A 26,120-nucleotide genomic window follows, 5' to 3' on the forward strand; every position below is an offset into this window, starting at 1 on the left:
CAAATGGCATCATGATTAGCCCTTGTTCTTGGTAATCCAACGATGAAATCCATGGCAATATGTTCCCACTTCCACTCTGGAATCTCCAATGGCTGTAGCAATCCACTTGGTCTCTGATGCTCTGCTTTAACTCTCTGACATGTATAGCATCTACTAACCCATTTCGCAATTTCCCTCTTCATGTCTGGCCACCAATAATTCTCCTTTAAATCTCTGTACATTTTCGTACTCCCTGGATGGATTGAATACCTTGAATTATGTGCTTCCTGTAAAATTTCATTCTTCAGCTCCGTCACCGGGGGAATCCAAATTCTTGAAGAAAACCTAAGAATACCTTGATCATCCTTCTGCGTGCATAATTCCTCACCTACCAAACGATTTATATCTTGATCCATTATATCTTCCTGACACTTCTTTATTTTCCCTAGCAACTCCGGCTGAAAAGTCATACTGTACACTTTTGCTTCATCAGGCTTGTAAACTCTAATCTCCAATTCCAATTTCTGAAATTCCTTATATATCTCTTCGGGTACTGATAATACATTTAACTTTTCTTTCTGACTCAACGCATCTGCTACAACATTTGCTTTACCGGGATTATAATTAATCGAGCAGTCGTAATCCTTGATCAATTCTAACCATCTCCTTTGCCTCATATTAAGCTCCTGCTGTGTAAATATATACTTCCAACTTTTGTGATCCGTGTAAATCTCACACTTTTCTCCATACAGATAATGTCTCCAAATCTTCAAAGCGAAAACTATGGCTGTTAGTTCCAAATCATGAGTATGATATTTCTGTTCATGTGGTTTCAATTGTCTTAACGTATACGCAATCACCTTATCGTGCTGCATTAGAACGCATCCTAGTCCTTTATGCGAAGCATCGCTATAAATTACGAAATTCCCTTGATCGTCTAGAAGTGACAAAACAGGTGTCGTGATTAATCGTTGCTTCAATTCCTGAAAACTTCCTTCACACTTGTCGTTCCATATAAACTTTTCATTCTTTCGTGTAAGCTTTGTCAATGGTGTTGCAATCCTTGAAATTTTTTGAATGAATCGACGATAATATCCCGCTAATCCCAAGAAACTTCTTACCTCGGTGGGTGTTCTCGGTCTTTCCCAATTCGTAATGGCCTCAATATTTGTTGGGTCCACTTTGATCCCTTCATTGCTGACTATGTGTCCTAAGAATTGAACCTCTTATAGCCAAAACTCGCACTTCGAGAATTTAGCATATAACTTCTTTTTCCTTAAAATCTCCAAAGCTATTTTTAAATGTTCTGCATGATCCTCCTCTGTCTTTGAATATATCAAAATATCATCTATAAACACAATAACGAACTTGTCCAAGTATTCCTTGAAAATTCTATTCATCAGGTCCATAAACGCTGCTGGGGCATTGGTCAATCCAAAAGACATCACTAAAAATTCATAATGTTCATACCTTGTTCTGAAAGCTGTCTTTGGTATATCTTCTGGCTTGATTTTCAGTTGATGATATCCCGATCTTAAATCAATCTTGGAGAAGTACTTGGCTCCTTTCAATTGGTCAAACAGATCATCTATTCTGGGTAACGGGTACTTGTTCTTGATTGTAAGCTTGTTGAGCTCCCTATAGTCGATGCACAGTCTCATGCTTCCATCTTTCTTCTTGACAAATAATACCGGGGCTCCCCACGGGGATACACTAGGTCTGATTACTCCTTTCTCTAATAACTCTTGCCATTGCTTCGCTAGCTCCTTCATTTCAACAGGCGTCATTCTGTACGGGGCCTTGGATACTGGTTCTATTCCAGGTGCTAAGTCGATTGCAAACTCAATTTCTCTATCTGCAGGAAGTCCTGGTAACTCATCGGGAAACATGTCTGGAAATTCATTCATTACTGGAATATCTTCAAGTCTTACTGGCTCCTGACTTCTGTCAATCACATATGCCACGAAATGCTCGCATCCTTGCCGTAGTAACTTCTTGGCTTGAATCATCGTTAAGAATTTCTTTACCTGCTTCTGGCCCTTGAACGTTACTATTCTTTCGTCTGGCGTCTTCATCATTACCTTCTTATTTCGACAATCTATCTGGGCATCGTGCTTAGATAACCAATCCATTCCTAAGATAACGTCAAATTCTCCTAACTTAAATGGTATCAAATCTACACAAAACTTACTACCAAAAATCTCAATCTCATAATTCCCACAAACTTGATTAACAGATACTCGTTCTTGATTTGCTAATTCCACAGTCATTATTTCATTTAAATATTCAACTGCGCAATTTAGCTTACTAGTGAAATCTTGTAAAAGAAACGATCGAGTTGCTCCCGAATCTATTAACACTTTGGCACATAAAGAATTCACATTAAGCGTACCTGCCACGACATCAGTATCCTGGATAACATGCTTTACAGACATATTAAAAACTCAAGCCCTTGGAGTCTCATTCACTGCTGGGGTAGATCCCACAATCCTCAATGCATTACTGACTGGGGTTGGTGTCTTGCAATCCCTGGCCATATGTCCTGGCTTTCCACATTTAAAGCACATAAATCCAATGGCTGGAACTTTCACTGCGGGACTCCGGATAGGCTGATCTTTATTTGATAGCTCTCTTGCTGGCTGATTTTGGCACTGCCCTTTCTGATTGCACTTGAAACAAACTACATTCAACTTATTACAAACTCCTCCATACTTCTTTCCACATACTTGACAATCTGGAAAAGTTAATCTCAACTGATTTGGTTGATTTGCATTAACTGGACGGTTGCCCTGGCCTCCATCGCTTGTATTTTGTCTCTTGAAATTAAAATTCCTTCCTGGCTGAAACTTGCCCTTCTTAAAATTTGGAAACTTCCCTGGTTGTGACTGACCTTCATTTCCTTCAAATTTGCTTTTCTTGCTTTCTTTCTCTTTCTGTGACATCTCACTCTCTGTCTCTGCGATCATAGCCTTCTCTACAACTCCTGCATAGGTATCCAATTCAAAAATGGCTACCTTCCCTCTGATCCATGGTTTTTCAAACCTTGCTGGAATCTTTTAGCCTTCTTCCTGTCAGTATCCACATACAACGACACATACCTTGACAATTCCTCAAACTTGCTCTCATAATCTGTCACCGACATGTTTCCTTGCTTTAGTTCTAAAAACTTCAACTCCATCTGATCCTGGACAAACTGAGGAAAATACTTTTCTAAAATCAATTCCTTAAACCTCTCCCAAGTAATAACATCTGTACCTTCCAATGTCTTCACCATCTCCCACCAATATGTGGCCTCATTCTATAAATAGTAACTTGCAAACTCAACCTTCTGTTCGTCCTTTACTTTTACTAAGGCAAATGCCTTTTCTATCTCCTTTAAACAAACATTTGCTTCAATCGGTTCTAAGGAACCCTTGAATTCTGGTGGGTTTACTGCCTGAAAAGTTTTGAAAGTTACTTGGGAATTGGTCTTTCTTTGTTGTTGTTGTGCCAGGCGAACTGTTTGTTGGGCCAAGATTTGAAGAATCTGGGCTATTGCTGGGTCTATAGGTCCTGGGTTCACATTCTGGTTTGTGTCATCTTGGTTGTTATTGTTGTTTTTGGTTTCTTCATTCTGGGTGTTGGTGCGGGTATTTCTTCTGGGAGGCATTTTTCTGTAAAGAATCAAACAACTTATTTAGCTTTTAAATCAAATTCTTTGCATAAAAGAAAAGTTTTATAATACAGAAATATCTCTTTTTGAAAACAGTTGTAACAGTTGAACTAAGTAAATTACATGCTTCTTTACAGATTATAAACAGTTATGGAAAACAGGATACATGGTATCACAGGGGTATAACTGGTGCAATAAATAAGGTAAAGTAAAACAGTTGCAATAAAATAAATGACAATACTGGAAAGGAAAAAGGTACTGATATATATAGATCAAAAGTTTTGGGTAGTACAAGCGTAAAGATACTTCGGAAGTAAAAGCAAAATGGTACAACAACCTACTCACTAGTCAGCATAGCTAGTCTATAAATACAACCCAAAAGTCTACTGATACACACTACTGTACATAATAAATAACCATAACAACACTGCTCAGCATCTCTATCTCTGGATCTCTGACTCAACTCCAAGGAAACTCTGGTCCTGCCAGCCTCTCAAAGTCCTCCATCACCTCAGTAGCCCAGCCCATCAGTGTATCAGGGCCTCTGCTAGGTAGTGTAGCTCCATGTAGCCTAGCCTCAAGAACCCCCCGTGTCACATGAATCTCCTCTCGAAGCTCCCTCACACCACGATCAATATAGTAGTCCTAATGATATGTTGTAGCTCTCTGATCTGGGCCAACAAGGAATCACGCTCCAATAGAAGAGCCTCATACCGGTAGTAAGGAACTGGGGGCAATATAAACTGGAATGGGGCACTCGCAACTGAATGCCCAGTGGAATCTGAATCAGCTGGTGGGGGTCCTCTGATAGGTGGCCTCATGCCTGGGGGTGGAATGGCCTGCAGTGGTACGAGCTGTAACACAGGTGGAGGTAGAATAGCCAATACTGGTGGAACAACAGGACGTGGATCTGAAGATGGTACTCCAACTGAAGGCTCTGAGTGATCAGCTGATACGGGGATAAAAGAGTCGGCCATCGCTGCTATCTGAAATCATATCACAATATAAGAATCTCGAACCACTACGCGAATCATACTAATACCTGTTATACCGTAGCATTCAACCTCTCGACGTTCTATCTTTCAATTTCTTATTTCTAATCCTAACCTTCTACCCATTCCCGTCAATCTAGGCTTGTGTCAGTGACTTATAACCTGTAGCTCTGATACCAAACATGTGGCGCCCTCCAAACCCGGGTCAGAAGTTTGGGGTCCACACACACACACCTTATTAATAACCTGCTTATAACAATGATAAAGATAATAATAATATGCAGTGACCCTACTTACCAACTACCACGGACCGCAACAGGTTAAAGTATGCACACAAGCCAAACACACACTTATATTACAAACCGTTCAAATCCCAACTATTTCAACTCAACACTGAGTATTAAACATTATAACAAACTCTTACAAACTCAAATTATCCCAAAAGAAGCCAACTAGCTTAGCTCGATCAACCTGAACCCCTAGCTCTCACGCTGGACTGGGGATCCTCGTTACCAACCTGTTCCTTCTTGACTGGAAAAGAACATAAACAACATCGCACAAATGAGCTAACTAGCTCAGCAAGTCACAATGACAAAACTGAGAATAATGATCATCAGGTGAAAATGGTTACGATATCAAGTGAACAATGAATTATGATTTAGAATTGGATATTATATTTTCATTTTAAAAACCAAGGTTAGGCTGCTGATCAGTCACGCACTAACCCCGAGCAAAGCACACAACACTGCTCTAACTACTGGATCCAAGGCACACATTGGCCTAACTTGACCATTATATGGTCTGACCATGAATCTGGTCCACAATTTTATAAAAACAATCCAATTCTAAAATAATAACAGAATAAGCAGTAATAAACAATAAACAACATCATTAACAACGTTGGACGTTCAATAATAAAAATGGTTTCAATCTGCATAGGGATCAATATGGAAGTTTCAAAGCATGGATGCTAGGTAATGAAAGAATTGGATAGCAAAGGAAATAATGTTTCAAGGATTTGGCCTTTCAAAGTATAGGATACAATGGCTTGAGTGTGTAAGCAATCTGGTTCAGTGTTTGATATTTAGTTTGTATGTATTTGTGGAGCAGTATCGTATCTGGGTGCACAACAATCAATGGTTTAGAAAGAATAAGGTTTACGGATCAAGATCAATAACTGGAACCAGGGTTTAGGGTTCAGTGCTTCAAAGCACTTGTAATATAAAACAGGACTATCAATCACTACAATATCTCGAGAAAGTTTAGAACACTTGCCTGGTACTAGCTTACTATACTGCACTCGCTTTCAATCACCACTGTCTTACTCCTCGACTACCTATTTCCCTTTCCTACGCCTTGCCTCTTCTGCTCACATATCATAAGCATCTATCAATATTCAACTCGCACAATTCTATTCGACACATACTTCTATCTACCCTTCATTTCACCCAAATCCGATTAACGGATTGAAAGTTACGCAATAAACAAGTAACATCGAATACATAGACTGACAATTAACCAATCATGTCACATATAGCACATAACACATCATATAATCAATGATATAACGTTTATAAAGAAGTCTCGGGTTATAAACAAGCTTTTGAATATTTAAAATGATTTTTAAAACATTTTTCGGAATTAAAACAGATCGTTGAATCAATTTCGAAGTAGTAAATAGGGTTCGGTTGGCCAATTCTGGCTTCAAAACAATTTTATAATAGTTATCGAGCCTTGAAAATAATTTAAAATAATGTTTTAAAGCTCGAAACTATTTTTCGGAAATTTTTAAATCATTTTTAAATAATTAAATCTAATTAAATAATTAATTAAATCAATTAATAATTAATTTAATCAATTAATCTATTAATTTTCGAATTAATTGACCAATTAATCAATTAAAAATTAACTGAAATTAATTAACTAATTAATTCAGATTTATTTTTGAATTAAAAATAATTTTTGGAATTAAAATAATAATTTTTGGAATTTTCAGAAATTAAAAACGAATTTTTATAATTAAAATAAATAGGAAATATGATTTTTAAATAATTTATAAACAGGAATCCAAAATATGCAAACTCTGGAAACCTGGGGGACTAAACTATTTCTTCCCCAAAAGTCCAGGGGCCTGTTTGCAATTTTGCAAACCCCCGTCGTCGACTCGCCGGAGTGTGGCCGGAGAACACGATTTCGGCCACCTCAGGCCACCAAATTGTCCAGAATTAATCTACACATTACCAGGAACTTATTTGTGCAATCAAAACACATCAATCATCCCTGTCTTGGCCGGAAATTGGCCAAGAACATCGCTGGTTTCCGGCGAACATCAAAAATCTTCAAAACACAACTCCCTTTGATTCACTAATCCTCTGTTAACGAGCTATATACCAATCGATTGCAAATTTTATAAGGAACATAATCCACTATAAATCAACAGCTAATAACCCCTAAATCAAAAAGCCCCAAATTTCAATTGAAAACATTCATACGGGTTATAAACCCTAATTTTAAAATTCGAGAATTAAACCCACTTTTGAGCATGTTATTGAACTCCAAATCAGACGTATGACATATGAAAATCATTAGGAGAACAAGCTCTATAACATGCAAGCATCAAATCATACAAACAATCATCCGAACAAAAATTCATACTTTTAATAAAATTAATTCAAAAATAAATAATTTTTCAGAAAATAAACCTTGATTTCTGCAGTGATTTGGAACACAGAATCTGATAGAACACCTCAAGACCTTCGTTTTGAGTACTCGAGCTTTTCAAACGGACTCTGGTAACACCTCCGATTGTTGGTTTGATTCTGAGAAAGGTTTATGAATATATGAATTTTCTCTTGAAATTTATATAATTACTGACTGCAAATGATTTTTGATACGAAATAAAATACGGTAAAAAGCTATTTATAATTACAGAAAATTAGTATCCCGTTGAATCATTCCGGATATAAAACGGTACGTTTATTTGTAAAAACTGATCCAAACGGTAACGGTTTTCGGGATAATTATCCAAATCAGTACAATTTGTACTGCGGTCTTGGTCTCAGCCCCTGGTTACACGTACTACGAGGTGATAATTGGGATAGTTTAATAAAAAGCTCCCATTTATCGAAAATACGAGTTTTATTGATTTACCGGGACGAATATTGTATCGAAAATGTTACGCCGGGACCCGCGCAGGACAAACCGTACGCCGGATCGAAAAAGTCGAAACATGGAATATGCTCGGAATATTAGAATTAAGTTAGGAAGGAGTTCTCGGAAGAGTTTCGTGTTCCAAAAACGTAACCACGGATGACGTCGGTTGGTTCCCGTTTTTATAAAATAGATTTTAAATACCCGGAAAAAGATTTTATGAAATTCATATGATTCCTATAAATTTATAAATCAACATAAAAATAATTAGGAAGATATGACAATTATCTATATTTTATTTTGGAGTTATAAAAATTAAAATACTCAATTAATAATATTTTTAAACATCCCAACACATTTAACACTTAACAAATAATTCACAGAATATATACTGAACACCTATAATAATTATTTATTAGCAAAAATAATTACACGATATATCCCGGATATTACAGTCGAGGTGTTGCATGATCAATGATTATGCTACGCGGCATAGAGGAAATTAGAAATTATGATTATAAATTCCGTAAGAACGCGATTATGGTTGACTTATTAAAGTATCAAACATGGAAGCATGACGCTAAAAATACAAGACTTACATGGCAGGGATGAAACAAGAAGTTATGACGGAAAATTCAACGAGAAGACAATTATGCTCAAATTATTAAAATGTTAAAGGTATTTCCAGAGGATATTTTTCGAATCTATCATCTGACGTGAATCTGGAATCTGTTACTCGAGCCCTGAAAGTATGCATAAGTGAAACATAGATGGCGGTCAACGGCGTCATTCTTTTTCCACGACTACATATACTCTTCTCGATTCTTGAATATGCGCGAGCTTCTTTCAGTGATAAATATATGAGACAAGAAGGAAATAAAATTTATTGTATTCTTTCCAAATTATTTCTCTTCTAAAAATATTGCTTTCCGATCGAGACAAGCAGTGTTATGATGTGACGCTTTGTCGAAATGATGAAGATTCTGGTGGGACGCCACCTAATCATGTGTTGTATGCCATATAGTACGAAAGACTGGCCATCTTGAGTACTAATATGGTTGTCTCATTTATATCCAAATCATCACTCACTCTTCCTTCTTCAATAATGATTTATTGACCTATGAATTCTTTCTCTTGTTTTATTACACTGTTGTTCTATACACAGCTTTCCCATCAAAATCATATATACAAATTATCTTCTTGTGTAAGGCCTATTCTTTGAGTGTTTTAAAAGAAGTGAAATGACCTCGTATTGCAGATGAAGTTACATGTTGAGTATGAATAATTACAAGCCATTAAATGGTGGACATTTTCGTGCAATGAAGAATCGCTATGCCAATAACGTGGTTATTACGAAGACATCAAATCAGAAGCGGAAATCTGTATATATGATACGTTTCAAGTATGAGATGTTGGTGTGAATTAGAGTAGTTAGAAAACCGTATGAGGTAAATTAATCATAGAAATAAGAAAGTAAAGTTGAGTACACCAGACGAGGCAATAGATTAACGGGACAACAGAAGTAGATGAAGGAATTCTCAATAATGACCCAGACAAGCGATTAATACATAAGAAGGTGAAGCACACTTCAATCTTGTGAGAAATACTTGTCATAAAGGTTGAGAGTCAAAGAAATTTGTTCTTCAAGAAATTGTTAGGCTTCCCAACTTGAGCAAATGAGTTATGGTAAATTTGGCACTCATGACTGAGCCAGCGACGAAGGTTCCGTATAGAAAATATAAATAGAGATAAAGAACTGGTGATCCAATTGCGTCAAATCTTCTAAGAAGTAATGCTTTAGAACCAAATGAATTTTCATAGAATATGATAGTGTGGATTGGGATAATGTGTTGGTTATCAGAAATTAGACAAGTTAACTAATGAGAAGAAACGTATATTCTCAAGGGTAGAGGATTTGTTTGATCGGTTGAAAGATGCAGTATAGGTTCTTAAAAGTATCCATATACAAGTATGAGCCGTGGGAAATAAGATTAAAAGATTTCTTTAGAACAGATTTATGAACAGGTATAAGTGATATGAATTGTTAATTAGAGAGCTTGAAAAAAAATTGAAGTTGAAGAATCCTGGAATAAAGTTTTTGAGAAACAACAGAATAATTTTATATTCATTAGTGGAGTTCCGAGATATTTTCAAGGAATAAATGAAAGGTATGGTTATGTCCCTAGTTTGATCAAAAGATGTATGCCATGTTAGTTAGTGGTATATGTAGGTATTAGTATAATATGTTCTGAAATATGGTGAAATGATGAGTTCATGGTGGTGAATTCATGTGGTTGATTGGTTGTTTGATTGATTGTTCGTGTTGGCTTGAGTCCGACTGGTAGTCCATAATATAGAGGAGATGCTGCCCAAATTTTTAAAAATACCCTACTTTTAAAGGCAAAAGTATACTTCCATGTGTTATTAATATTCCTGTTGATACTCCAAATGATTGCGATCTCGATTTTTGAAAGAAGTGGTTGTAGCCAAACTGACTTTATATGATTGATCTTTAATCTCATTTAGCTAGTCATCACTTGGTTCCATTGATCAATTATAAGAGTTAATTGGTTAATTTTACCAACTTATGGTCAGTTAGATGGAATTGATTCCAATTAGATTAAGTCAAATTCTGATGTGATTTTTAGTTCCGAAATCAAAGCAATGAGGAATTTGGAGGAAGTAAGGACACCGGTGGAATTCAGAAGTTTAGCAGAATTAGCGTGTTGTTACTGCAAGTGTCCGAGGCTTAATTGGATGAATATGCCCTTTGTAATAGATAAAAGAATTAAAAAGTTATTTGCACATGCGAGTGAGAAGAACGTTTTCAAGAACTAAAGGGTCAAGATAAGAGCCAAGAGAAGGAAGAAAGAGAATGAAGAAGAGAGGTTGAATAAAGAAGAGATTGGAAACTAAGACAATATGGATGTTGTTAGACGATTAAAGAAATTTTATCATCTGTAATAAAGTTTTATAAAGGATTTGAAGGTATACCAATATAGAACGACAATGTAATAAAAATTATTCCAAAATACCGGAGAACTCGCGAATACAAGTATTTTATATAAGCTGACAATGTTAGCATGTGAACTAAAGAGGGAGATGTTTTGATTATGCAGGAAAGACGATGTATAGCGGGCATAGACCTCAATAATTTAGAACATATCTTCAATACGAAAAAGCCAAAGATGTGACAGAGAATAGTTGGAGTGGATTGAAAATGAAAGTTGTACGATTATTGATTAAGTGAGTAAGGCTAAGGAAATAGCTGTCAATGGATTTTGATAGTTCTGTTAACAAGAATCCAAATATTTATTAATAGGAAGCTTTCATTCCAGTATTAGTAACAGAATGGTTTATCGAATGATAACCAAATCAGTATAATGAGAAAGAAGGGATCGCTTATGTAAGGAAGAGACAATAAATAAGGAGAATGAAGAACTTAACTAGAAAGGGAAGTGGAATCAAAAGGATGATAAAGAAATTTTATAAGATTGTCCAGGATATAAATAAGTTATGAATGTCAGGGTGCCAGAGTTAATGTAAGGAATGGAGTGAAATGTCTATATTTGGAGATAGGAAATTCATTCTGAGACTACGATTAGATATGGAAATTTAAACGAAGACATTGATTGACATGGAATAAGAATGGAAATAGAAGGACATGTAAGTAAATGCCATATTCATTGAAGAATCAAAGCCAGCATCAGAAGTGAACCTATTGCCGTAACCTTTCCAAAAATGAGTATAGCTCATTAAGGAGCGATATAGAGAATCACTTGAAAACCAGAAATGAAGAAATCATTATTAAATTATTAAGGATAGGTTAACTAAACCCAGCCATTCTTAACGAATACTTTACCTGAGGAATAAGTTGATATTGCTACAAGGAGATTGTGGTGCGCTATCAGATTCAAGTATGGATGGGAATTGATCGATATTATTACTTAACCAAATATTTTTGGACAGAAGTAAATTGAAGAACTTGATGAAACATTTGTAAATTGATATAGGGAATGCATCCCAGGAATACGATTAAGTACCGGGGGCTAAAAGAAATATCTAGTGATTAGACATGAAGAGAAAATGGAGGAAAACGTCAGTTGAATCATTACTGATAGGTTGTCCCAAACCTAGTCATTCTCTTTTATTAATGAACTACTTGTCCAATAAGTGGGTTAGTTACTACTTGAAGAAATGGGTTAGTTGCTACTTGTCCGGGAATTGATTATAAATGATCAATACTATTTGATTGGAGATTTGATAGAAATATTTAGAATACGGTGAATTATGTTAAACCATAATAGTATATACCACTCCTAGATGAACGAACATTAAGTCAGGGAGAACTAAAAGAGAGGAATTTGGCTAAACATCGTTAACTCAAGGGATTCAAGTTATTCCAAGAATATGATGCAAGACATGGATGTCAAAGAAGACTTTCTAATAATATGACATAAAGAAAAGAATAAAGGTTATATATGACTAGATGTCAAGGAAGAGCATTGCAGTTAGTTTCATATAAGAACTCCTTAGAACCAAAATAAATGATAATATGGGTTAGAATACGCGGGTGATGCCTCCAGGTTAGTTTATTTTCTTCTATATAGTAAGAGATTTTCGCTCGGCAGATATACTCGATTGTGGTTAAGGTATGATGATAAGTTTGTGCGTCAATCATATCCAGTTGAGATTTTCTCTAGTAATTTCGAGAACGTTAGAAATCGAATCTGCCATGGCTTCAGCATATCATTCGCAAATGGACAAGAAGATTAAGGGAACGATTAAGGAGCCTCGAATGCGATCGGAAGTGATTAAAAATTAGGTTAATTGAACAAAAAGACATGTGGGAATGAGGTTCAACAACCAGTAACTATTGAAAACGTTCATTAGCACGAATTACTAGATATAGAAAGAAAAAAGAATTAATATGCATTGTATTGTTCCTTTTGAGACTGTAAAATAGGCAAGTGAGTTGGCTTCACCGCCACTCATATAGCAGGTTCATAGGGTGTTTATATATGTATACTCAGGAAGAGTAACTTAGCTCCATTATATATATAAAATGGAGGCTTGAATTGAGTTATATGAGCAACTAATGGAATACAACGCCAGCCAGAGGCTGTTGAGTAATGATTGATGTGCAATTTAAAGTTTATGAAAAGTTGTAAGGTTGAAGGATCAACCTGAGAAAATGAAAATGAGATACTTGAATATATCATTATCTGATCCTTAGTGTGATTTTGAGGACATAATCCTTTTAAGGGGGGAAGGATGTAATATCCGGGGCATAGCGTGTAATTATTTTTATTAATAAATGATTATTATTTGATTATTATATGATTATTATGTGAATTTTAGTGAATTATCTGATGATTGATAATAATATTCAGATGTTTATATATGATAAAATGTGAGTATATTGATTTTATTATATCCAGAATAAAGTACAGATAATTATGGTATTTTCCTGGTAATTTTGGAGTGATACATGAATTTATAATGATTTATGAATTTATTAATTATTCTCTGAATAATTACAAAATTATTTTATAAAGACGGAAATTGTCCAACTTCAACCATTTTTACGTTTTTACAACCCGAAACTCTTCGGAAAACTCCTTCCCGAGCTAATCTGATAATTCCGAACATTTTCCGTGTTTTAACTTCTTCGATCCGGAATACGGTTTGGCCCATGCGCGTCCCGGCGTAAGATTTTCGAGACGATAATCATTTCTATAAAGCAACAAAACCAGTATTATCGAAAGATGGGATAATATTACATTATTTTCGTATTAAGTGTTTTATAAAAAGTCCGATTTTGATAATGATCCAAAACAGGTATCAAATTGGATCATTTTTTAGTTACTTAGCGGCTAAGTAACCTATTTTTCGATCCAATACGATCCAACGTGTATTATTTTGTATAACTATAAATACCATTTATTTATTATTTAATTATTATTTTATTATATAAAAATCAGAATATATAAATAAAAATCAGAAAATTCCTTGAAAGTGTTCTTGGTGTTCTTGAGAATCAAAACATGATTTTGGTCTGATCTAGAAACCAAATTAGGGCGTGTTTGTAACCAAATCAAAGCTATCGAGGAGCTCTACACATTTATATCATCAAAAGGTACCTCAGATCAGTGATTCTTGAAACTCGATTTTAGGGTTTATGTTCGAAATTGGGGGATTTTGATTTAAGAATCGTTTGATGATTTTGGTGCTTCAGTAAGCTTTATCATTAAATTTGTAGTTGATTGGTATATAGAATTAGTAATTATAACCCCTGGAAGTGTTAAGTCGAGTAATATGGTTTTGAACAAATTTAATTTTGATTTTCTGGGTTGTATATTAATTATTACATGATTAGGGTGCCATGAATAGGTTGTAGATGAACCAGGCTTTAATTTCGTATATAGCTTGTTAATTTTGATTGAGTTTTTTGATAAATCGACATTTGGACGGAAGTTTGCCGGCGTTGCCCGGTTTTGATTGGAAAAGTTGATTGGGGAGGAGTCGAACGTTTCTGCTGCTTGTTCTGGATTGATGGAGATGTAAGGAAAGTGTTGGGGCTAAAAAACGATTAAAAGTATATCGTTTTTGGCATGATCAGAAGGCTCTCCGGACTCGGTGGAGCCACCGGAATCTGAGGAGTTTTCCCAGAAATCGGCCTACTTCAAACCCGGCCCGGTTGTGTTCTTTGTTGACCCGTTTTCGGAAAATTTTGACCCGGATTTAATCTGATTTTCCCCAAATCCAGTTTCTGTCAACTGTTTTTGGTATTTTCTGTTATAAAGTTTATTCAAAAATCATTTCTAAATTCTAAAAATCATTTTAAAATTCGGAATTAATTTAGTTAATTATTTTAAATAATTAACTAAATTATTTTAATTTCATAAATTTATTTTCTTTATTATTTTCAAAAATCTAAATTTGATTTAGTTATTTATAATTTATTTTAATTAATTATTTATGGATTTAATTAATTAAGTAATTCATTTAATTATTGATAATATATAAGTAAATAAAATATAATTATTTATAATTAAGCCAAATAATTATTTAAAAATCATTTTGAGCTTTTAAAAGTTTTATAAAGATATTTAAAATTCAAGTTATATCATTATTAATTGAATTATTCTCATTTTATTCATATTAAATCAACCGTGCGTCCGTCAGAAAAATATTCTGATTCCGATAAAAATACTTTCGAAACCAAAATTCTTTTGTATCAAAAGATCATTTATTTTGCAAATCGTTCTGAGTCAACTATTGATCCATAAGTACCCCTTTTGACCCGATTTCAATTCTAGAAGTATCGAGACCTATCTTTTGGCTATTCAACTTATGTGTTACATGAATTATGTGACTACGTGTTATATGAATAACATAATTATGTGCTTTATATGTACGTGTTATGTGAATTATGAGCTAACGTGTCTATTAAACTTTATATGATAAAAGATGATCCTTATCTTTTATTATCGGGCGGGTAGATGATAAGGATAAACGTATAGACTAGACAATTATATATTATCAGTTAATTGAGTGGTATCTTTTATGATAGATACACATAGTTCGAGGCATTCAAAGCCAGACAGAGATTGTAAAAGTAAAGCATGATTATGTGTAGTAATGAAACGAATGGATTCAGAATAGAGATAAACCTGATATGGTGATTGACAAGAAAGGTCAGGTAGCCTATCAATGAAAATACATATACATCAGGACTGAGTGATATGGAAAATAGCTAAAGATCATAGGATTATCAATTGATGCAAGTATTCCTAAACCTTCTTATGATATACTGCAAATACTTCATTCCCATTCTAAGTTTATAATAGTTAAATGTTTTCATATTTCACTACAATTACTCTTATTTATGCAAGTACCTTTTTTGATATTGTTCCTTGATTTTGATTCATCTCTTGAGTGAATACCCATTATTTCGGGTTATTTACGAACCCTGAATCGAGATATTTTGAAATCAAAGTGATTTGACATCAAAATACTCTATGGACTGGATGGTTACGATGAGGGTCAGGAATGAGCTGGACCCTAAGGGCCAGAGATGGCTGGACCCTAAGGGCCAGAGATGGCTGGACCCCTGATTATTAGGCCATAGTACCTGGGTACCCTATATGTTGGTGGGTCTATGCGGTTGGGTATAGATCCGCACTATATCCTGACTGATCAGCAGGTTATAGTGCATATGTTGGTTCTAGTGTCCAGTCTAATTTATTGTTGATCGCCATTAACAACATTCCTTTTTGGAAAGTTATGGTTACAAAAACAAACAAAGATTTGATTCAAGAAATAAATCAGTGAAACGTTCACTGTTCTTTTACAGAGAAATATGATTTATGATTAAGGGCCAATGAGGGCCGATGTTTTATTCGCCCAACTGTTTTAAATAAATAAAGATGTTTTAAAATCATTTAAAGATTGTTTCCAGAAGTTTCTTTGATCTGATACCCAGAAACCAATTATGATACTTGTTGGGCATTTTTGGCTCACTCTTGCTTTGTGAATTCTTATTTCTTTTAGTATCAAATGAAGACAAAAGCGAATAGCTCTTAATAGACAGCAAAAGTGGAGAGATCCCAGCTGAAGGAGTTTGGAGGTGTCAAAGTAATTAATACGAGGAAGTTAGTAAAGAGGTAATAAATATGTATTTAGTTATTGTAACTTTAGAAGGTTAGATTCTTGTTTCATACCATAACCTGTAAGCGATCCGGAATATTGAGGGGTTGTCTGTATATTTGTTTTAATATACAGACCTATATTGTTTAAAGTTATTTGGTGACACCCAATCCTAATCCCGGATTTGGGGCTTTTACAAAATCAGTCATTGATTAAAAATAAATCTTGGAAATCCTCGAGATGTACTCTGTATCTGCAGGCTTTCTAATCTCCAGGTTTTCTGCACTTCACAATATTTTCAATCCTATCGAGTGTAAGAACCACTTAACAGTATTTCTAAAAATAATACTCCATTTCCTTTCACGGATAACTAACGTCTAGTGCACGGGTCTGATTCACAGATGATTAGTTCCGCTCTCAGGCCTTCGTATTATACCCGTACAAACCACTGTTAAGTTTTCTACCAAATATAATCAACTTCACTAGGAATCCTTGAGGTCTTCACACTAATTCTGATAACTGCTTCAAATGACTCCAACCTTATTCCTTCGATTCCTGAACATATTAATGCACTTTATACGGTTCATTGTTGATGTCTTCTTTACTGCAGCTAACAGAACCTTTTGTGTATATGCCCAATAAACAATCTGTACTGATTCTGGTGGAATATAGATTATTTTAAAGTCCTTGTCCTATGTTGAGTTATTCAAACCAGTATTGTTGAGTTATACATACAGCTTCAATCTTGCTCAATAGATTAATAGTTGAAATTCTTTCCATAGCAGTTGATACTCTTTCACCTACACAAAATTACAAGGCATTTTATATTTATAATTAACTCTCCCATTTTGTATATTTTTCTAGTAGTTAACATGACTTGGAAATAACTAAAACTCCCAAATCCCCCATCTATTCTAGTATACAGAATGTGCTAAATACTTATTCATATAAGCTACTCTTTCAACGGATGGATAATGTGGTCATCCATTGAAAGGTACAAAATCATTTAACTTATTTACTTAGAGTGTTTAGGTAAGTTATCATCAAGCCTGCAACATATTCCTTACAGATTGCGAACCCATAGGGACTTGAAAGGATTAATCTTGTCCAACATTTTTACCGGCGAATGGACCATCAAGAAACAGCTTCCACTTTCCTGGATTCTGAATGAGTTGTTCTTCAGGGGTAAAATCCTCCGGCTCTGAGATAGTGCATTCGACCATGAAGTCTGCTAGTGCTTGAGCTTTTATAGATGTTCGGGGACATACTCAAGGTCGTGCTCCCCAAGTTTAATAGACCAATCCACAACTCTTCCGGAAGCTTCCGGTCTAGTTAGAATTTTCTTCAGCGATTAAACAGTTACCACTCGCACTGTTCGGGCTTGAAAGTAATGTCACAATTTTTGGGAGGCCATGACCAGCCCATATGCGAACTTTCATCGTTAGAATATCTTGTTTCTGCATCCTCAACGCATGAGAGATATAGAAAATTGGATGTTGATTTCCTTCATGGTTTTTAATAAGTAGAACTCGCAGTGTTCGGGTGGACACAAAATGATAGAGCTGAATGGTTTCCTTCAGATCATGTCTCATTAGGAAAGGGGCCCTGGTGAGACATTATTTTATTTCTTCGAAGGCTTTCTGACATTCGGGGCCCCGCTCTAGATTCTTGGATCCCTCAAGTACAGCGAAGAACGACAATGCTTTCTCGGCTGATCTTGAGATGGAGCGCCAAAGGGCTACCACTCTCCCGGTTAGTTTCTGAATATCCTGAATACATATCGGGGCCTACATATTGATAACAACTTGGATTTTTTCTAGATTTTACTCTATCCCCCGAGCACTAACCATGTAGCCCAGAAATTTACCACTTGCTACTCTGAACGTGCATTTTTCCGGATTAATCCTCATGTTGTTCCTTCGCATAGTTTTGAAGCATTCTCTTAAATCTTTGGCATGATCTCTGAACAGTGATTTCACAATCATATCATCCACGTAGGCTTCCATATTTTGACCAATCTGTTCTTTGAATACTTTGTTCGCCATCCTTTGGAACGTGGCTCCGGCATTCTTAACTCCAAAGGGAATTTTAATGTATGCGTAGGTTCCCTACGTAGTTATGAATGCTGTCTTCGGAATATCCTTACTATTTATGGCAATTTGATGATAACCAACAAGAAAATTAAGTAACTGATATCTAGCCATGGCATCTATTAGCTGGTCGATGATGGGATGAGGGTAATGGTCCTTCAGACAAGCCTTGTTCAAATCTGTGTAGTCTACGCACATCCTCCAATTCATGTTTGCCTTTTTTACCACCACCGTGTTAGCAAGCCAATCAAGATACTCAATTTTTTCAATGAATTTCGCTTTCAGTAGTTTCTCCACTTCAGCCTCAATCACTTTCTATCATTCGGCAGCAAACTTCCTATTCTTTTGTTTGACTGATTTTGTCTCGGGTTGAACATTAAGGAAATGTTTAGCCGTCTTGGGATCTCAACCGGGCATATCTTCTGATCCCCATGAAAACACATCATTGTACCATCGAACGACTGCAATGACTTTTTCTTATAGATCTGCCTCCATGTTCTTCCCTATGCGTACCATTTTACCCGAATAACCAGCGTATAGCTCAACCTCTTCGACTTCTTCTCCAGGTTCGGCAATGCAACATGACAAATCTGCCCCAAATTTTTCTAACTTAATGTTCAGGGTTCTATCGGCTGCCACTCGATTAGGCTTCGGCCCGCTTCCTTTTTCGGTCTCATCTAGCCCTTCTTACAACTGATATTTCTTAAAATCTTTTAGCATGATTATTCGGGCGATCTTTTGATCGGCCCTCATTTCACCCACTCCCTTCTCCATTGGGAACTTTAGCTTTAGGTGGGGAATAGATTCCACTGCTTCAAAAGTGGACATAAATGGTTTCCCCATAATTGCGTTGTACAGACTTTTAATCTGAACCACATAAAACTTCACCTGGTTAACAAGGAGGACTCGCAGAGTGATTGTACCTTCGAACTGAATAGGGTGTTCTCCAAAGGCATAGAGGTGCTTCATTACAGGGCTTCGGTTGTTCGCCCACCAAATTCATCTTACAATATGTCTTGTGGAAGAGGATATTGGCTGAACTACCAGTGTCAACCAGTACTTTCCGGATTTTGTTTTTCCCAATGAGAGGGTTGATGACCAGAGGTTCTTCATGAGGGAAAATTACGTCCTCGTATTCTTCGGAACTAAATGTCATTGGCATGTGCTACTTTGCTGGACTGAATTTATAGAGATTATACACTTATTGAGCATACTTTTTCTTCACAGTCTTGCTGTCACGATCCAACACACTACCCCTAAAAATCATTTTTACTTTGCCCCTAATTTTTTCTCTCCTCTCAGGTTCCTCACCTTTGAGCTCCTCCTCTCTGTGGTCCTTCTGGTCCAGTCTATCCCTTAAGTCTTGGACGAACTGGTTCAATTCCCCTTCTTTGATCATTCGTCCTATTAGCGTTTTGAGGTGGTAGCAATCATAGGTGTTATGCCCCTTGTCTCTGTGGTAATCACAGTATTTGTTAGGGTTTTTCTTTTGATTTGGGACCTTCATCTTAGCTGGCCGAACGAATCTTGGCTTCTCTTTAATCTCATGGAGAATCTTGAAGATCTGCGCGTTCAAAGGAGTAAACGTGATCCAATCTCTATCTCGACGTCGTTCAGCCCCTCGGTCGGATGCTTTCTTACAATCTTTTATGTTATCCCTTCGGACACTGGCAAACCTAGAGGGGTAGTCATACTTTTCAGTTCGCTTCGCCCGATCATCCCTTCGGAAGTCTTTATAACCCCTTATACTCTCTATTTTCCTTCGTATATTTTCTCCCCTCACATGGATATCATTAAGGAATTTGGGGGGAGGAATCATAAGGAGAGGAGCAAAGTTTTTTACCGTTGTAGGGGTCTAGCCCCGCCGTGAGAAAGTCAACAGCTTTAACCTTATCCAAGTTGGTGAACATCCCAACTTCTTCTTTGAATCCAGCCAGATAGCCTCCTAGCTCTTCGTTCGCCCTCTGTCTGTAATGAACCAGGACTTCAGTGTCATTAGCCCTTCAGCACATATGGGAGTAATATTTCAGAAACTTCCTATTTAGCTGCTTGTACGAGCCGATGGACCTCGGGACTTGTACCACATTGAGGCTGTTCCTTTCAGTTATATTTTGAACATCTTACGCAGCATGATGTCATTGTGACTCATACCCATCATCAGTAATTCATACTTATTACAGTGATCTTCAAGATCGCTTTTCCTAAGAATTCGCTCATCTTCAGAAACTGCCTCTCTTCGCCCGGTAGGGGATGGTACTGCTCAACTTCTTCCGTCACAATCGGCTCCTGATCGACTCTCTTGCTGCCAAACTTCACTTTCTCCAGCCTACTTAGCCTGATTCGGGACCCATCAGGTTCTTTGTTCGAATTTGAGAGGTGTTTGAGCGTTTTCTCTTGGGGTTCGAATCAATGTCGGACTCATCTTCTTCGTTATGCCCCCTTTGGTCTTTCATGGGGTTCGATTCAATGTCATCATCCTTCATCGCCTCATGGAGTTCCTTCTCCTGTAACTCAATTTCTTCCATTTAAAGTTGTAGAGCTTTCACTCGGAGGGCATCAACTTCCCTTCGCCCTAGCTTGGGCTTCTTTTTCCTTATGTTCGTTCTGCGTCTCTTTGCCCCTTTTTGCCGCTAGCTTCTCAGCCTTGATTTTGAGCAACAAAGCTTCTTCATCGTGGATCAGTTTGAGTACTCCGTCGGCGTCGACTAACGATTATTTTAATGTTTGTCGCCCGTCGTGAGGAGTGAAATCAGGAGGTATTTTATCGTTACTTGTGTTCGTCATTCTCTCGGTAACTCGTAAAAAATTCTCGTATTTCCCAGACGATGCCAAATATTACGCCTAGATTTATGCGGATACAATAATACCCTTCGGTCGTCTTAGAACTCCCTTCGGTTTGAACCTGAAAATAAAGAGGATGTGAGGGTTTATCCCCTGATTTACCTCCGATGTGAGAATTAGTAATTTGAGTGTAGATTAGGTTTAAGAATACAAGAAAGTACTAGTGTTTGAGAGTGTGTAGAGAGAGTTGTTAATTTATTACATTTCTGGGATACTTATACTCAAACCTGTACATTTAGTGTTCGTCCTTTATGCGGATAATATGGACGAACGTTTGGAGAGAAAGGAGGAAACGTTTCCTTTTGGCTAGGCTTCCCAACGATCGATGTGTCTGTGTTTGGCTCATGTTTATTGGGCCTTCATTCGGACGGGCTTTTACCTATTGGGCTTTCGGTCATTGGGCCTATGACAGGCATATAGCTAACATATAGATTAACATCGGCTTTTCTGACATATACTTTTCTACCAGGTCTCTAGAGTGATGCTAGAGGGTGCTTCATGGCTGTAAAATCAACAACTCATTCGTTAATAAACCTTCCCACTAGACACGTGAACCTCAAGCCCCCGTTAAAAGATCTGCCTCCTCTATTACCTCTAAATTCTCAAATGCAAGACCACCGTCTAACATAACATTATTCATTGCTTGTATAATATCATTTGTTGACTTCATTAAACAGAATTCAAACCACGTCATACGACAAGACTTTCTCTCCCTTCTTTAAATATCCCCTTTATTTTATTATGTATCGAAGAACTATCAACAATTAATTAAAGAGAAAAATATGCACGTATACAAGTGAGTTATATAAATACGAAGTGTATTTTATAATAAAGTTATGAATACATATTTAAGATATTAAGTCATTATTTTTAAAATTCTTTAAAATAATATGATTGGGATCAAAACAAAATATTAATTTAATGAGTTTATTATTTTATCTAAAATAAAAATAAATCTGATTCATTATATTGGTATCAGAGAAAAAATATTATTTTAACGAGATTATTAAAATAAATTATCAAAAAGAAAATTGAGATTGAAAACAAATTGGGTATAGAAAACATGTAGAGCGGACTCAACCGAGTAAGAGTAGATGAATGTTGATTTGAACTTGAACATAAAAATAATATTCGTCTGTCCCAACCATTTCTTTACATTTTTCTTTTTTAGATATCTCATTCAATTCTTTACATTTCAAAAATTACCAAAAATAATCGATAAGTCCCACCACTTTTCCACTTTTTCTTCCTATTCACGCTAGTTTTCCTAATCTCTGATTATAACTTGTAGTGAATTGTGTGGAAGGAGAAGAAGAAGCATGCATCTGACTCTGAGCGAGGAGGAGGGCATAGAAGGAAAGAGGTTTGTGGTGACTGGAGGTGTTGGTTTTGTTGGATCCGCACTTTGTCTTGAGCTTATCAGGAGAGGTGCTACTCTTGTTAGGGCTTTTGATCTTGTTTCCAATTCTTTTTCGTCTCGCCGCCTTGTTGAAAATGGAGTTAAATGTATTCAAGGTTTGTTTTTTGCCCTTTTCTCTATGTCTTTTCATTAATTGCTCATAAGTTCTGCGTATTCCACTTTTCTTGGGTTATCTTTATTTGTTGTGTGATATCCCCTATTCTTGTAGTTTAGTTGAAACTCTTAGTGGAGGCATGAGTGAGTGTGTGACTATCCAAATTTCTGCATTTTGACCCTTTTTTTAGAATGAATAAAAATTTAACACATTTTAGGAGCACTGAAAACATGTGCATTCATGGAGACATTTCAGATCAATTGCTTTATGACACTTCTCAGTACTAGTTCGTATCCAACAATACTACTCTAAAAGCAGGCACTCACTTATGTAATTGTTTCAATGTTCATAGTGTTTATGAAGCATCACATGGCATGTTAAATTTATATATACGGTGGTTTCCTATTGAATCTGCTATTTCTTCAAAATGTTTCTAGGGGATATAACTCATAAAAAGGATGTTCACAGAGCATTGCGTGGGGCTGACTGTGTGTTCCACCTTGCTTCGTTTGGTATGTCTGGGAAAGAAATGCTGCAATATGGTCGCATTGATGAGGTCAATATAAATGGTACCTGTCATGTTCTGGATGCTTGCATTGAGCACGGGATCAAAAGACTTGTATATGTGAGCACATATAATGTAGTGTTTGGGGGAAAGGAGATTGTTAATGGAAATGAAACTTTTCCATATTTTCCCATGGATGATCATGCTGATCCATATGGCCGTAGCAAAGCTATTGCAGAGCAGTTAGTTCTGAAGAGTAATGGGCGTCCTTTTAAGTAAGTAGGGCCCTTCTTCATTTCTTGTCTAGGGGAAATGTTTGTTTTCAAGGACTGTAATCCCTTCGCTATTTTTTAAATTTGTACTCCATTGTCAGTGTCTAATCCCTTGGTTTAAACTCATGAACAAGGTTCATCCAGTTGTAGGGTTGTTTGCGGAAAAATTTTAATGACAAAAGTTGTGGTTTTATATCTTTGTTATGTAGAGAAAAAGATGGGAAATGTCTGTATACCTGTGCAATCCGTCCGGCTGCTATATATGGTCCAGGTGAACAGAGACATTTGCCTAGGATTGTGAATCTAGCCAAGCTAGGCCTACTACCATTTAAAATAGGTGAAGTGAACGTGAAATCAGATTGGGTGTATGTAGATAACCTGGTACTGGCTTTAATAATGGCGAGTATGGGACTTTTGGATGATATTCCAGGGAGAGGAAGTCAGCCAGTTGCTGCCGGTCAGCCATATTTTATCTCAGATGGTAGAATTTATTCTGTTGCCTATTCTTATTGTTTATATAATGACTAATGTTTCTCGTGACTGTTTAATTGATTAGACCCGACATTGTCTTTTTGTTCAATGATTTGATATCCATACAGGATCACCAGTAAATACTTTTGTATTTCTTCGGCCATTGCTCCAAAGCTTGGAATACGACATGCCAAAAGCATCACTAGCAGTTCCCCACGCTCTTATATTGGGAAAGTTTTTTTTGGCATTGTACACTGTCATGTATCCATGGTTAAATAAATGGTGGCTTCCTGAGCCATTGATGCTACCCACTGAAGTCCACAAGGTTTGTTTTGATATAGAAGTGTCATTTATCTATATACAAACAACTTTAAACTTAACTTTATTTCAAATTTTGAATTTGTTAAATAGTGTGACTAATCCTCAAAAACAAAGGTTACATGGTACAGTTTTACCACCCTGATTTTCCAGTAATATTATTCCTAGATGAGAAATATGATTCTTGAATATCGTGCTTGGCACAATAGTCCAGGTAGTGGTCGTTTATTATGTCATGGATTTGAACCATTGAAAAACAGCCTCTTAAGTAAATTTACTGTAAGGTTGTGATGTTGTCTAGATCAGGGCCTTCTTGTTCCGGACTCTATTGCTGTGGTAGTCTTGTACTGAGTACGGCCTTGGGGAATCCAAATCATTACTTGAAGTGAAGGCAAATTAGGCAATGACAGAATTTGTAGTTAAGACTCCTGCTTTGTGATGCCAACTAATGGATTTAACTAAATTTTAGAACTTGGCATGTTGGATGCCAATTACTATTGTTTATCCAAAAGTCAAAGATGGGTACATTCCGTACTTATATCTCATTATCAATCCCCAATCTTTGACAGGTTGGTGTTACCCATTACTTCTCAACGTTGAAAGCGAGACAGGAATTGGGATATATTCCCCTCATGAATCCTCAAGAGGGCATGGCTGCAACCATCTCATACTGGCAGGACAAGAAACGAAAAAATCTAGATGGGCCTACCTTCTTAACTTGGATTTTAGTACTGGGTGGAATGCTAGCAGTGTTTGCTGCAGCTTACTTGCCGGATATTGGTCCTGTGCCACTAATCAGGGCTATAGCTCTTTTTGTTTTTCGTTCTATATGGGGTATAAAGGTTCTTTTCTTTCTGTCCGTTGCAGCTCATATTGGTGAAGGTATTTATGCTTATCAATTGGCAAAAAAAGTAGATCCGGAAAATTCACAGGGCTGGCTCTTGCAGACTGCAGCTCTTGGAATGTTTTCTCTGCGTTTTCTGCTGAAGAGAGCCAAGCAGGATAAATTGCATATTTGATCCATACATGATTTGACCATATATTAATAACCAGGAAGTAGAATCATCTTTCTACCTGTGGAAAAACATATTAATTTTTTGGTGGATGAATATGAACAATTGGAAACTGTAATTGTTGTGCAAAGAAAATATATACGTATGTTTGTAGTTTTGTTGCCAATTATACAATAGCAGAATTTGATGCAGCTTTAAGGACTTGAGAACATGCTTTACAGGTTTATAAACCAGTTGGAAACTTGAACATTTTTCAAAATATTTATAAATATGCACCGGCTTCTTATGACTCATGACTACAGTATACCTATTACCTAGCATGGGCTTTTGATAGTGAGAACGGAGATCTAATTTTAACCATATAATTTTTAAATTTTAATTAGACCTAACCACACAATTTGTTATTAATTTTATTTTCCCCAAGTCACCCCTACCTCGTCCCCTGCACTCTCCCAACGTCCCTTCATCACCCATCGGCCGCCAAGCTCCGCCCAGCCCTGTTAGTCCCTAACAATACAATAAGAATTACAGAAGGGGGGTTAAATGTAATTCTCACAGCTTTTTCAAAACTAAATTGTTCTTGCTTGATAAAATGTAAAAGTAATAAAAATAAATGCTTTTAAAACTTTCTGGTGGATTTGAAAGTATCCACCAGATATATATATATACAT

General features: G+C 36.3%; 2 protein-coding genes across 2 annotated transcripts; one reads left to right on the forward strand and one right to left on the reverse strand.

The window, feature by feature from the left end:
• Positions 1-18,533: 18,533 nt before the first annotated feature.
• LOC141695470 (uncharacterized) lies at positions 18,534-19,671 on the reverse strand. Its single transcript, XM_074499713.1, has 4 exons — positions 19,510-19,671; positions 19,274-19,403; positions 19,029-19,105; positions 18,534-18,830 (listed from the first exon to the last, which is right to left on the reverse strand). The coding sequence occupies exons 1-4, from the start codon at positions 19,669-19,671 to the stop codon at positions 18,534-18,536; spliced, it is 666 nt and encodes a 221-aa protein (XP_074355814.1).
• Positions 19,672-22,499: 2,828 nt separating this feature from the next.
• LOC141697984 (uncharacterized) lies at positions 22,500-25,615 on the forward strand. Its single transcript, XM_074502573.1, has 5 exons — positions 22,500-22,871; positions 23,308-23,650; positions 23,857-24,128; positions 24,247-24,443; positions 25,006-25,615. The coding sequence occupies exons 1-5, from the start codon at positions 22,676-22,678 to the stop codon at positions 25,453-25,455; spliced, it is 1,458 nt and encodes a 485-aa protein (XP_074358674.1). The 5' UTR covers positions 22,500-22,675; the 3' UTR covers positions 25,456-25,615.
• The last annotated feature ends 505 nt before the right edge of the window (positions 25,616-26,120 follow it).

Source organism: Apium graveolens, chromosome 11 (genome assembly GCF_009905375.1).
Source record: "Apium graveolens cultivar Ventura chromosome 11, ASM990537v1, whole genome shotgun sequence".
Taxonomy (NCBI): Eukaryota; Viridiplantae; Streptophyta; class Magnoliopsida; order Apiales; family Apiaceae; genus Apium; species Apium graveolens.